The sequence below is a fragment of the Oxyura jamaicensis genome, chromosome 1 (assembly GCF_011077185.1).
Source record: "Oxyura jamaicensis isolate SHBP4307 breed ruddy duck chromosome 1, BPBGC_Ojam_1.0, whole genome shotgun sequence".
NCBI classification, from domain to species: domain Eukaryota; kingdom Metazoa; phylum Chordata; class Aves; order Anseriformes; family Anatidae; genus Oxyura; species Oxyura jamaicensis.
Genome location: NC_048893.1, coordinates 196,717,123 through 196,730,794, shown reverse-complemented (window position 1 = coordinate 196,730,794; position 13,672 = coordinate 196,717,123). Strand labels below are relative to the sequence as shown.

The 13,672-nt window shown below is 38.2% G+C and overlaps 1 protein-coding gene across 2 annotated transcripts in view; it reads left to right on the top strand.

The window, feature by feature from the left end:
• The window catches only part of TMEM135 (transmembrane protein 135), a 177,261-nt gene that overhangs the window by 70,619 nt on the left and 92,970 nt on the right, over positions 1 to 13,672 (top strand). The window contains exon 6 of one of the 2 annotated variants that reach the window (XM_035329249.1): positions 5,617 to 5,682. The exons of the other annotated variant lie outside the window; for it this stretch is intronic. Within the exon in view, the coding sequence (XP_035185140.1) occupies positions 5,617 to 5,682 (66 nt within the window). The remainder of the gene's footprint in view (positions 1 to 5,616; positions 5,683 to 13,672) is intronic. 2 annotated transcript variants of the gene reach the window in all.

Sequence of the window (13,672 nt, the reverse complement as noted above, 5' to 3'; positions counted from 1 at the left end):
AGTGAAAGCCAACTGCAAAGTGGATTTTGTATTTTGCAGTGTTATTGATGAGTTTTACAAACCCCCAGCTGTCTAGTAAGGGAAATAATGTTCTTTTATTATTTGAGGAGGGAGAACCATTTCTAGTTAGTGCTTCAGTTGTATAAGATACATGGCCAGGTGCATGCTGTATTTCCTTGCCTCTAATTTTCGAGGTCTTCCTCCATCCCCTGTAAGTTACAGCAGACTCACCCCTTCTCTTGCTGTGTGTCCCACGGGTTGGCAATTGCTGGGCTTGTGCACATCGCAGACAAGTGTCTTTGTGTCCCTTTGTGCATCTTTCTCTTCCTTTGGGGCAGGCAGTAAAGCACAGCATTAAATACTAGAATTATATTTTCCATATTCTAAAGCTGCACAAAGTCATACAAGAAAGCAAATGAAAGCAGGATATTGTGAAAGGATGCTGGTGCAGCACCTTCTCTGGGAGCCCACATAGTAAAAGCTGACTAGTTAGAGAAATTTCAGAAAACAAGTGCAAGGCTGTCAACTTCTCCGTAAGATACCTTTATCACAGAGCTTAAGTTGTGTAGTTTGCTTCACAGGGTTCATGTTTTAGTTGCCTGTACAACAGGTAAAAGTAAAGTGATTTGATTTTCTGATGACTAAGAGGAAAGAATTTTATTGCAGTGCTTTTCATCAAATGTCATAGCCATTTATTTATGGCTATTTATGGCTAATCAATTAAGTTAAATACAGATCATCTGGAATAAGGTTTAGATCTAGAAGGTTGCCCTACATTTGATTTTTTTTGGGAAAGAAATTAGGAAAAAACATGATTTCAGAAGCTTCCTGTACATTGTCCTATTCATTATTGCTTTCTGCATCTTACCAAATCCCTCCTCTTTTTTGTAACACTTGTGCTTGTTTTCAAAAGCTGTGTGATGCTCAGCTCAAAAGGGCTGTAACAATAGTTCATTTGCAATACGTAATCGAGTTGAAAAATGTTATTGATGATTTTGGATAGACTGTCATGAACCCTTTTTTAATGTCATTTGCTTTTTGAGAACAAACACAAATTTTAAAGGCCGGAGCTGTGAGCCAGCTATTTGCAGCCAAGATCAGCAAACTTAATAGGAGTGAAAAAAAGTCTTTTGTGTTATTCCATCCATTTTTGTATTTTTGTTCTTAAAACAAATGGCACCATTTCCATTCTAATTAAATCTGTAAATTGCTGTGAATGACTTCCAAAGATCTGTGCTGTTCAGGACATATCTTTAAACGTAATTCCCTTTTTTATTTTATTTTTTTGAATGCAAATGTAGAAGTAGATTCCAAAATTTGCCAGGTAATTAAAAGCATGTGAATCACGTAGTTCTAAAATTAATTTGCTTTAGCAGTCTCCTGCACTGCTGGTATTTGCAATTTTAACTTTGGTAAAAACAGTAACTATTTTGATGAAGTATTAGGAGACCATTTTATTTTTGTGAATACCTAGAAAATTCAAAACATCTGGAATCTAAAACACTGCTCTTCTTGTTGTTTCTCCTACAATTTCCATCAATAATGCACAATTATTTTCCACTTCAGTTCTGGTTCACACAAGCAGTTTCTCTCTCTTTTTTTTTTTTTTTTTAACCCAACTGCAAGGAGTTTGAAGAGAAAACTGCCGTTTTTTCTGAGGGGGAACACATCTTAGTCAGTCGATGACATTAGAAACTACGAGACATTACGGAGTGGCAGGAGACAGTAGGCTGCCATCTCACCTCACATATAATCTGACACAGTATGCATTCCTTAAAATGAAGTGCAGTTTTAGGATTCGGTAACTATCAGCTTGGCAACACATTTATTTCACACTGAGATCACTAAAACCATCTGTTGATGATTTTCTTTCTTATGGACCTCTGACTCATGCCTCCGAACACAAGTATCGAAAGTCACTGCCTAAGCCCATAACGATTCTTATTTAGGGCTTATTCCCAGTGAATTGAATGAAAATAAATATAAACTCTTTACAGCTTCATAAAAGTCTGATTACTAATGGAATGCTTAACGCTAACAGAGATAGAGACAATTAAAAGTGATTCAAATTCCCAGTTGACCGTCTCTGTGGGAACAGTATTAATATTTCTTAAACGGACAGTTTTGTCTTTTTAATTAGTTATCTGACAGGAGTTTAAATCCTATCTCCAGTTGTATTTCATAGTTGGAGTTACACATCCTAACATCAGACAGAAGATAATTTGAATATTTTCAGCACAAAAAATTGACATCGCGAATGCTGTATTTTTAAATCAGGAAGGAATAAATGCAATTATATGTGGGAACTTGGCAGGTAGTGGAAAAGTGCGTCATAAATATATGCAAGAAAGCTGACATTACAACCAAGTAATTAAACTTACTGTAAATGGCATATAGGTGTCCCTAATCAAGGGTACTGTGAATTATGAACCTGAAGAGCCATGAGAAGAGTTCAGTGGGGACAGAAGGGCAGTTCTGACCTGATGACTAAAAGCGTGCTAAATTTTTCCAGTAGAAATCTACTGCTGAAGTCATCCAATATTTTTTTTATTTGGTAGCTTTTGTTGAGAGTTTAATTTCTGACAGAGCAGTACTCTGCATGCTTTTTTCAGATACATGTAATTATATATGCGTTGAGTCCGTTGAAAGGGAAGGTCCATTTCTTTAAAGCTTGTGTTCTGTGGATATAAGCTTCGTCAAAATCAAAACAAATTGTACCTGAATTTTATGCAGCATGAACATTGGCTGTTGTCACACTGATAACTTTGGTAGATTCGAAATCAAAAACTAAGAGCGTACAAGACAAGATGTGTTCAGTGAGCCAAAATTTAGTTTAGCCAAACTTGATGTAATGACTTGTAAGGATCCTTTCACTATTAGCAAGATGTTGTCATGGAGGGAATTTCAGAAAGGATGTGAGGTGAGTGTGAGAGCATGCTGTTCTTTTTTCCCCTGATATTGTAGGAATCTTCCTTCACGTAGCTGTTTCCCCCCATTCTCTATGCAGTATTAAGCGTGATGGAGTTTACCATTTCAAAAAGTAATTTGTTTTAGTAAATCTAAATTTTAAGTTTAGGTAATGGAATAATGTTTTTAGCACCTTACCTAGCTGGTATTTCTGTAAATTATTCAGTCTTCTTGACTTCCACTTTCCAGTATATGTCTTGGGTTTAGGAGCTTCCTTGCCCCAGTCCCCCTTTACTCCTCGAATCCCTTGTCCGAAACTCCTTTTCCCTTCTCCATCCCTGTGTTTATTCCTCCATGTTCAACCTGTACAGCTTGAGTGGCAGCAGGGCGCTTTGCATGTGGGGATTTAAACGCGGCTCGTCTTGTCGCAGCTGGAATCCACAGGAGGAAGACCAGCCTCCTCCTCAGCTGGTGTGAAGCATTCCCACTCCTGAAGGAGAACTTGGGGAATTAGGCCGTGCTTCTCTGGAAAATCTCTGCAGATCAGCTGTAAATTGCAGTTTTTCTGGGACTTGCCACTGAAAAGTCTGTTGTGCATTACTGGAACATGTTGATCAGGGAGGCAGCAGGGCCTCCATCCCTGGAGATGGTCAACGCGTGGTTGAACAAGCCCTGGGCAATGTGCTCCTGGCCAACCGATGGCCCCAGCGGTCTCTGTGTTCTGTGGTTTGCCGAGGAGAAAGCTGGAAATGGAAGATGTTGTGGGAGTTTGTCCCAAATGGAAGTGTTACACATAAGTTCCCATTTTAAGACTGGCAGCCTTTTCATAGCCTCATCAATACAATCATCTGTTTGTGTGAGGTTAGAGTTTCGTGAAGCCTGGGTCTGATCGTTATCCGTTTGAACGATGCGACTTCTCTAAGCTTTCTCTTGAATTTTTGCGTTTTTTTTTTTTTTTTTTCCTTGTTTCTGAATGGTTTTGACATCTGGCACGAACTATGGGAGTACAAGAGTATTAAGAGAGATCTTTTGGTAGTAGACGTGAAAAGAAAGTCACACACACCAGTGGTTTTCAAAAGAACCAAAAGGAGCTTAGCTGTATTGACAGAATGCTCAGTTCGGTTGAAACATGCTTAAGAACGATGGTGGGAAGAGCTGATGAAAGAAACCAATTTGGGGAAATACAAAAGGTTGTATGAGGTTCACTTCACCTCTCAGAGGATAAAGGTTTGGGAAGAAGAGCCCCACTAGGGCACTGCACCGCGATCCTGAAGGTATAAATGAAGCAATGTGTTTCGCAGCCCGTGCCTGCAGCTGGTGTGTTCCTTTACAGGTGCTTGGGAGGAACGAGGCAATTAAAAGCTCTTTTATAAAGTTATTTTCTGCAGGTAATTATTTAGAAAGGTAAAAACCACCTAATCTGCACCTGGAAAGACCGAGGAATTAATCTCAGTAGGTGTTTTTGGTACTACATTTGTTGAGATGCAGCTGTCTTGTAGGACTGCAGCATGAACCCCCCAAATCTTGCAGTCACATAAGCATTGAGCTGTTATTTTTTACATTGCTATTTTGAAAGACAGTCAGATACTACTGCTGCTAAAACTTTTTAAGCGTTTTTTCAAACAGCCTGATAATCGCTTTTTAACATAGATCCCTAAATGTTAGAGTATTGTTTTTATTAGAAACAGATATTAAAAACATGTTTCATTGCAGCTGAAATTGAAACCTGCTTCTCTGCTTGCTATGGAAACAGCTCTTTGAAACAAATCTATTCTTGTGTATACTGATGTGCCAACCCGTGCTTTTATGTAACCAGTGAATTCTTTCGCTTCTTTTCCCAACCAGCTTGTAAATATAACAACATGGCAATTTGGCATACTTGTACTTAAAACCAAAGTTGAGAAATCAACAGAAACACTGGTCATTTATAGAAACCATTCTTTGCATGTTGCAGTTGTGTTGGTGGGCTGGGTTTTTTATCAGAACAAAATGTGATACAGAACCTATCATTTTGTATTACAGCCTGAATTACGAGTCAGTAGTTGATGGTTATGTCAGAAGTATGCGTTCGGTGTCCCACCAAGTTAAACGCAGGATGGGACAACTAGCACAGGAACATGTGCAACCTAACTAAAGCCTGACCTAATTACAGATTTCCCCAACATTGTGTTCCATGTCTTTTGCAGATGAACAATGTTGTGTTTTATGATGCCACAATTATTGGTGTCAAGAGGGACACAGGTACCTCAAGAAAGAGAGTTTCATCGTACTTTTTATTTGTTAATTTAAAGCTATAATATTAATCAGCCATTAAAAAAAAAACAAACACCACAACTTTCATGATTTATAAAATACCATGCAGCTATTTTTCCCTTAGCGACCTGCTTTCACGTGACAACCTCTGGGAGACAATTATTTGGGGCTGTGCATCTCTGATGTCTATGAAGAGTCTTGTGTAACCGGTGTCTTGGGAGGGAGCACATGGTTCCTTTACTGAGGAGTTTGGTCTCTTCATCGCCTCTCACTTTGTAATAAACCTTTGCCAACCTGTGCAGACTTTTCTAAATAACTTACTGAAGTGATTCAGTTGTAAAATGGATGCTGAATGTAGCTGACGTTTTAAAAAAAATGTTATAAATTTGAAACAAATCTTCATGAGCTGGGTTGTCTTTTTAAAAATATCTAATTTTTGTGTGTTTGTTGATGCAGGCCACAGAAACGTTGTTCCGAATGGCAGTAGCAAGAGGAGCTATTACACCTTTAAGACATGGAGAAGTAAGACTAAATACATCTTTTCCTTTTTTCTTTCTTTTTTTTTTTTTTACACATGTGGTATAAAGTTTTGTTAATGTAATGCTTTAAAAATTCCTGGGGGAATTAAATTGCCTTCAGGTAAGTGAAGAGGGCTGGATTATATATAACTTGCATATCTATGTTAAAGGTTTTTTAAAGAAGAGAAGATAATTTAAATCCTGTCCAGTGGGAGATTAAATATTCTTCCAGAAACACTCTATTTTTCTCTCTGCCTGAATCATAAATTAGCATTATAATACAAGAGTCTCAAGTGTGTCCTTTTACCCAGGTAATTGTTCATTGGGTTTTCTGTATTAGGAAAAAAAAAAAAAAAAAGCAGAATCCAAAGAAATTCACGAGGTTGAGCTTTGTTACGGGGTAGCTCTAGAGAGTTTACTTCATCCTTTGTCCGTTTCTCCCAAGAAAAGAGTAGCTGAAGGTATTATGTGAATTTCTGTATGTATAGTAATTATTATCTATAATAAAATACACAACATAACATACATTATACCTAATGTGTATTAATGCATTAAGTATTTGAAATAAGCGATATATTTGAATATTATGTTGCTTATACATAGTTCCGTTGATGGCGAACATTTCTTTCTTTCTCTGTTGTGTTGTTGTTAGTTTAACATTTTTCTGAACATTGCTAATTAAATATCTCCAATATTGGGGGATGCAATTTATTCTCAGGTTGAATTTAATTGAAAAAAAAAAACAACTCCAGGCAGTCATGACACTCCGGAAATGAGAACTGATCTGGGCATTGCCACAGCTGGATGTCACAGTACAGTGATTTTAATGTAGAAACTTTTTTTTCATGGCAATCTGATTTTCATTAAATTCTTACGTAACTTTGTGAAAAGTTTGTACATTCAGTCTGGAAAGCCAAGACTTACCTTGGGATCCCAGCTGTGCTGTAAAATGTTCCTTACACTGATGAAGCTGCCTTAATTTCTCTTAAATAAAATGATATATCTTTGCACCAGTGTCTGAAGATGTACCTGAGATTTCTTGTCCTGACATTGTTCACAGTTTTAGCTTTTCTGCATATGGATCCTTTATACTTTTTACGTTCTGCTCTTCGTTGTTTCCTACAGAAGAGTGTAATACCACTTCAGGAGTGCTAGTTGTGGAATATGCGCAATGCTTCCAAATTCTCTCTGTTTAGGTTTTTCAATGACAGGAACTTTTATTTTCTATGTTTTAATGAACATGTTGATCAGAAAGTTTGTGGAATCTCTGGCCTTGTAGTTACTTGGTGAACAATGTGAATTACGGGGGAAAAAAATGAAATGATTCTTTTAAGCTTGTTACTAATAGTATCACACGTTTAAAACACTGGGACATCACGTGTAGATGTAGAACTGAGTAGCATGGCTTAGTGGTGGACATTAGTACTAGCTTAAAGGTTGGACTAGATGATCTTAGAGGTCTTTTCCAACCTGAATGATTCTATGATTCACAGGGATAACAATCTCTGTTGTGAACAGTGTTGGTCATTTCTGTATCTGCTACATCATATGCTGTAGAAATGATGCAGTAGAAAATGTTTCAGTTGTTTCTTCAGATATTTCCTCTGATCTTTATCAGTTAAACTGCCTCAAGGGCTAGAGGGAAGATAAGTGGTGAGAGGTTGTAACCTTGATTCGGAAGGGAGGAACTGGGTGAAAGGGCATCCGTTTGGCGATGGGGAACTGATATGCTGGCATGTCGTGTCCCGTGACACCATAGCCCGGGTTGGGCTTCAATGCAAGTCATGTAATGTTAGAATGAGAGAAATAAAAAGGCCTTTTTTTTTCTCTTTTATATTTTTATCAGGCTATATGCAGGGGAAAAAAAAATCTTAAGGAAGATTTCCTTAAATTCCATTGTAGAATTATAATTTATTTAGTTTGAAAATGAGGAATAACAATCAAATGAAATTAATTTTTTCCAGAAGAAACATATAATTATGAAGAGTCACATTTATTTTTTTAGCTCTTCCAAGGAATTGCTAAACATTTGCACAGTGCATAAGTAGAAGGAGAGCCAGAAAAAAGAAGTTGAATGTGAACTAAAGTTCACCGCATTCTGTTTGAGAAGTGTGAACTTGGCAGCTGAAATGAAAGCTGAGCAACTTGTTTATTGGCAATTCCAAACTGTGGGGGCAGCAGTCCAAATGTGCAAAAGTGCTGTTGGGCTTTCACAGCAATATTTAGAGTGTAGTCCCGTTTCACATTTAGGAGGGAGTAGAACTGTTCAATACTGGAAGGAAAAAATAACGTAGATACTTAGTTGTTTTTAATTCATTTAAAAATTACGGTATTCTGTCTGCACTGCTGAACAGATTAATGGACAGATATTTCTTCTGTGCAGACAAAACAGTTATCCATTTTAATCCAGTTGTCATCAACAGGTGGATTTATAATATTCATTGCTTAGGGCAAATGCCTTTTCTCCTTCTTCTGGCCGTTCCCTGTTCCTTGGGACTCATCTTCTCAAGTCTGTATGCTTATAGAATTTTTAAATCTTGTTTTAATTATCCTTGAAGGAATTGAAAAATGAGGTGATTCTAGATATCTGACTTTTGGATGTGCTTTGTAAAATTACCGTTGAGAGTTTAGAGAATCACGCTGCCAAAAGTAGTTATCAAAATTGGGTCCATAGTGCTAGCAGTTACTGAACTGGAGGATTTCAATCATGAAGGTTCCCGAAGAATCTTCTCAGCGGTTGCCTTGCTCCTGGTTTGACTAAGTGCAGTAGCATCCACGGGAGGGGATCAAACCCCGGACCAGAATTCCTATTCAGGAATCAATATGTTGCTTTTCTTGTTAATTTGTTATTTCTGTCAGTTGCTTTGTCCTGGGGGTGCAGCGGGGGACAGAGCCCCGCAGAGTTTACCCATTTCTGTTAGCGCTTCACGCTCGTTCCAAGACGATCCAAAAGCTGTACAAGCAGATGCGATCCCACCGAATCCGTGGCTACGCTTGCGGGCAGGAGGCTCAGGATGTGTTTCATTAACTCCAAGCTTTCGAGTCAGGGCATAGCTGCGAGCTGCGTGCTCGGGGTACCTGACACCACCAAGGGAACTTGGCCAGCTGTTGGTGGTGCTCGTGCAGCAGGCTGGGATCTCCTGCCATCTGCTCCTCACGCCTTCCAGCCGCATCCAGACAGTTCCAGCTGCTGTCTTCCTGGGTGCCAGCTGATGTGGCAGCAGTGGCAGAGATGTGAGGAAAGAAGAGGAACTGCAGCAAGCCTGCTGAAGAGGATGAGGAGGGGAACAGGAGGAGCCTGGTGCTTCAGGTTTGACATTTCACACTTTCTTACCAGTTTTGCTCGCCAGTTCTGCATCTGCTGGAGCTTCTGCTGTTGTATGCTCATCCTGTCCCTGGGGGGACTGCCAGAAGATCGTTTAAGGGTTGGTAGTGGCTGTGAGAAGTCACTGGATGCATGATAGGGAGATGGAATATGTTTGACAGGCAATGCTGAAGTCTGTTGACCATACACAGAAAACTTTTCCCTAATTTTAACTGAAAGTGACCAACTTTATTCACACTGAGCAACAAAGAAGTGATAATTGGGATCAGTTTGTCACAGATAAGACTTGTGTGTTGTGTGGAGGTGGTGAACAGGACTGGATGTGGGCCTGGGCAACCCGCTTGGTTGGACTGGGTGCCCCCATGTGAGCAGGGCATTGGACCAGATGACCACCAGCATCCTGCCTCATCTTTCCCTGGTTCTGGGAAGGAGGGATCTGATTATGATAAAGAGTTTGCAGGACCGGTGTTAGCAATCCCTGTGGAAGAGGCTAATAGAAATGCACGCAGCCTATCCAGAGAAGGAGCAGGAGGATAAACAGAGAGGGTGGAACGCTTAATGGAAAAATACCAAGAAATAGGTAGGCTCTGATAGCAGATAACAGCCGTCCTTGAATTCTGTGGGCGTTAACTCATTTCTTACAACATCTTTTCAAGTCTGTAACCTGTCTGGGTCTTCTGGGTGATAGAATTCAGGTATGCATCTTTAGAGTTCCTCAAGTCAATCTGCAAAAAAGAACTGCAGAAGAGAAATGCTGTGCTCCAGGGATTGTGCTCTTCCATCTGAAGCATTAAGGCATAAGGGGGACCTTCAGTATGATGGAACTTGCAGAATCTTCATGTAGGGTTCTTGCGATAGGCTCCATTTTATAATTACTGCAACAGCTGAGATGTTTTGAGAAGTTTTAAAGAAACTTCAGTCTGTAGCAGTACCAAAGAATGCCATTAATTTAGGATATTTGGTGGTTTATTCCTTCTTTTTTTTTTTCTGCTCCAGTTATACAAAAGCCTTTGTCCATGAAATGCCAATGGAAACAATGTATGAAAAGGGATTTCTAGACTGTGTCTGTAAGTTTCAATGGGGTTCAGTTCACAATAACGTTTAGATTTAGCTGCAGTGCCTGAAGAGAGATCTATCCAAGTTGACATTGATTTGCTGGTACTTTGTTGTAAGAAGCATGTCTTTGCTTTCGTTTAAGACCGTGTTTAATAGATTTCAGGATTACATTTTCATTCTGTGTATTTTCTGTAAGGGAAATAATATGAAGTGCAGAGTTTTATGAACTTAGCCCAATTACCTATAAAAGGTGATTTTGATGGATTCGTATTCATACTAAATACCTGTGATACACTTACGGTTAAATTTTTACCTAGAATCAAGGGGATCTGTAAGGATCTTTAACATGTGGTTTATTTTATATTTGTAGAAATAAATACATAAAGGTGACAACAGCAATATGAAATACTTCTTTCTGTGACAGTTCTTCTGTTAGTTCCACAGACCTTATCCTCTGCTTTACAGTTCGCAGTTGGGACAGACGTAAGATGACACAGTCCGAGAGCCACAGGTCTACCTGCATCACTTGGGTTCAAGCTTTGAAAAAAGCACTGGGACAACTTTTAAGATAACATCAGTTTGTTTTGGTCTGAACAGGAAGGACATTAGTAGCAGCAATGCAGTTATTTCAAAATGAGCAATCCTTATATTTTTTGTGGTATGTTTCATTTTGTCTTGTGACAATCCAATACTCCAACAGAGTATTTGTTCTTTATGACTCAAAACCACAGACTACTTTGTTACAGGAGAGGATGCATATCTATATTTTAGAGTAATGCTGTTGAAATCAATAATAAATTAAAAAAAATATATAAAAAGCTGAAGAAGTTGTGAAAACATTTATTTTTGCTATTGTTGGTTGCACTAACCGATAACTTGTAAATCACAAAATTCAGTAGTCAATGAAGTAACATTTCTAAAACTGCTTTGTATTTATATGTGTGTATACATGTACATGCACACACATGTAGGTACAGGCTCTTTTTCATTGTGAAATTTTATGATTATTATTTTTAAGATAGAATTTCTACCTAGGAAAGTAAGGGGCAATGTTAAAATGGGATTACTAGCTCAAAGTTCCTTGCTCTCTTTCAGCCCCATGCACCATGTCAGAGCAGAATCATAGTGTAGAGTCCTGGAAACTTCAGCTGTGTAATTAAGTCAGGCAATAATCTTTATTAGTAGTAGCAATAACTATATATATATTTTTTTTTCATGTGAAGGGACTTCCTGATTTTGCTTCTCATTAGAGCAATTTGAAAGACATCTTAAGATACATCAATGACTTTATTTAGGTCTGTTTTGTAAAGGCGACAGGGTGTAGAGTGGTCACTTAAATGATGATCTCTATTCTATATGAAGGGATTTATTCTAGAAATCACTGAATTCCAGATGTGATTTTTATATTTGGGGTTTTGTCACAGTGATGTGCCTGCTCGTATTTTTAGCCAGTTTCATTTGTAATACATGAAGCGCAGGAAGACTTCATAAACGGCAGGATTGTGGATTGTGAATCACTTGAGATTAATTTTCATTCAAATAAAATTGCTGTGGGCACTCTATTTCCCGTGATTTTAGCTTGAGGGCATACCAGGCCTAATCACTTACAGGCACGTTACAAACCGAACGGCAACGTGATCCTAGACATCTGATCCCCTACCCTCTTGCCTTCCTATCACAAAGATGTCATTATTGCCGGGGTTTTAAAGCTCTGCTCTCACAGCCTACCCTGACATCTCTGATTTCCATTCTTTTGTCTTGAATACTTTGTTACTGTCATGTTAATATGTGAGGAAATATGTTCAGATTTACATAAATCTTACAGCATGGGAGCCACTCAAGTCATATTCCCGACGATGCTCTACTTTTTAAGCTTTATGTTGTAGCCAAGGACACTTTCAAAAAGTGCTGTTGGTCAAAACGAGTCTTGTTTGTTCTCATTGCAAATTAAAATGCTTCCCAGCAAACTGTGTTTGACATATACAAAAGAAATCTGGTCTGGTACAACGAAACTTAAATTCTTGTGAGGCCATGTCATAACATTCATGGACTTTTCCTGCCTTCAAAGTAGCATTGTCAGTCTCTTGGATCTTAATTTGTGTTTTCTTTCCCTCCTGGTTGAGGGTTGCTAGTATACAGAAAAATGTGTATTTTTTAAATTTATTATGTTGCAAAACAATGTCAATGTAATTTAACCAGACCGTATTTTCTGAATACATAGTGTAAGATCTCACATGCCAGTATGTTTCAGTATTCGCTTCTCTTATCTTTGCACTCTTATTTTGGAAAGGTATTACTGTGCAAAATTGTAAAGAAGCAGTTACTTGCAGCCAAGTCCCTTTCCCTTTAAAGGGAGGTCACTTCTTTCACTGTCCCCAAGAGACAGCAAAATCAGATTTTCAGCTTTTAAAAAATTGTTTAAAAATAATAATAATAAAAAGTAGTAGCATAGATCAGTGTTATGAAGCATCAGTTAAAAAAAAAAAAAAACACAAAAAAACACAAAACCACTCTGAAATTAGGTACAGACATAGCTCTACCTTTCTTTTTAGTGAAATCTTTTTTGATATTGAGCCTGGCTTTTATAACTTCTTGAAAAAGAGCAGCAAATTGGTAAAACATCTACATTATAATAGAACTGCTTTATAGTCTACCTACTTCAGGTTTCTTTTTGAGGTGATTGTCAGAACTGTTGGTATCTGGAAAATCCTTCTGGTGGGTCAGAATTACTAACCAGTTCAAAAGCTGTTTAATTGCTTGTCAATAATATCTGGAAGTAATTTAAAAGTAAATAATTCTTCTGATTAAATACAATGAAAACTGAAGCTGGAGGGAAAGAGAATGCCATAGGTCCCCAGAGAGGAAAATTGCCAGATTCCCTTCACATTGTTCCAGTCTTCACGGTTTGAGTGTTGTTTTCGCCACATGTTCGGTTGTGTAAAGGTGGTTTGTGTCCACATCGCTAGATCTTTGGTACTAGATTGTCCTGGGTTATCCTTTTTAATGTGGTTTATAGGTTGAGAGTTGCTTTTAATCGTGAAGAAGAAAGTAAATTTGTCTCAAAACTTTAGCTGAATGTAAAGAACTTTGCTGCTCTTTTAATGGATGATTTGCTTAAAGATATTCTATTTCTTGCTAAAAATCATCATGAGCCTTGACTAATACTGATATATTCCAGATAATTTTAAAGTGGAGTGGTGGGATTCATACAATTTCGTATCATGTATGCTGTAAATTTAAGGTAGAAATACATGAAAACAGGGTAATGGCTACATGTTCCAGAATATGGAGAGTTACCGCTTACAAACGATAACAACAAGTTTGGAAACAGAGAACTTTTGATTTCACTTCTGTTTTGAAAGTTATCTAGGCAAGCTCTCTAAGTGATTTATCTCTTTCTCTCTTTCTCTCTCTCTCTCTCTCTCTCTCTCTTTCTCTCTCTCTTTCTCTCTCTCTCTTTCTCTCTCTCTCTTTCTCTCTCTCTCTCTCTTTCTCTCTTTCTCTCTCTCTTTCTCTCTTTCTCTCTTTCTCTCTCTCTCTCTCTCTTTCTCTCTCTCTCTCTTTCTCTCTTTCCCTCTTTCCCTCTTTCCCTCTTTCCCTCTTTCCCTCTTTC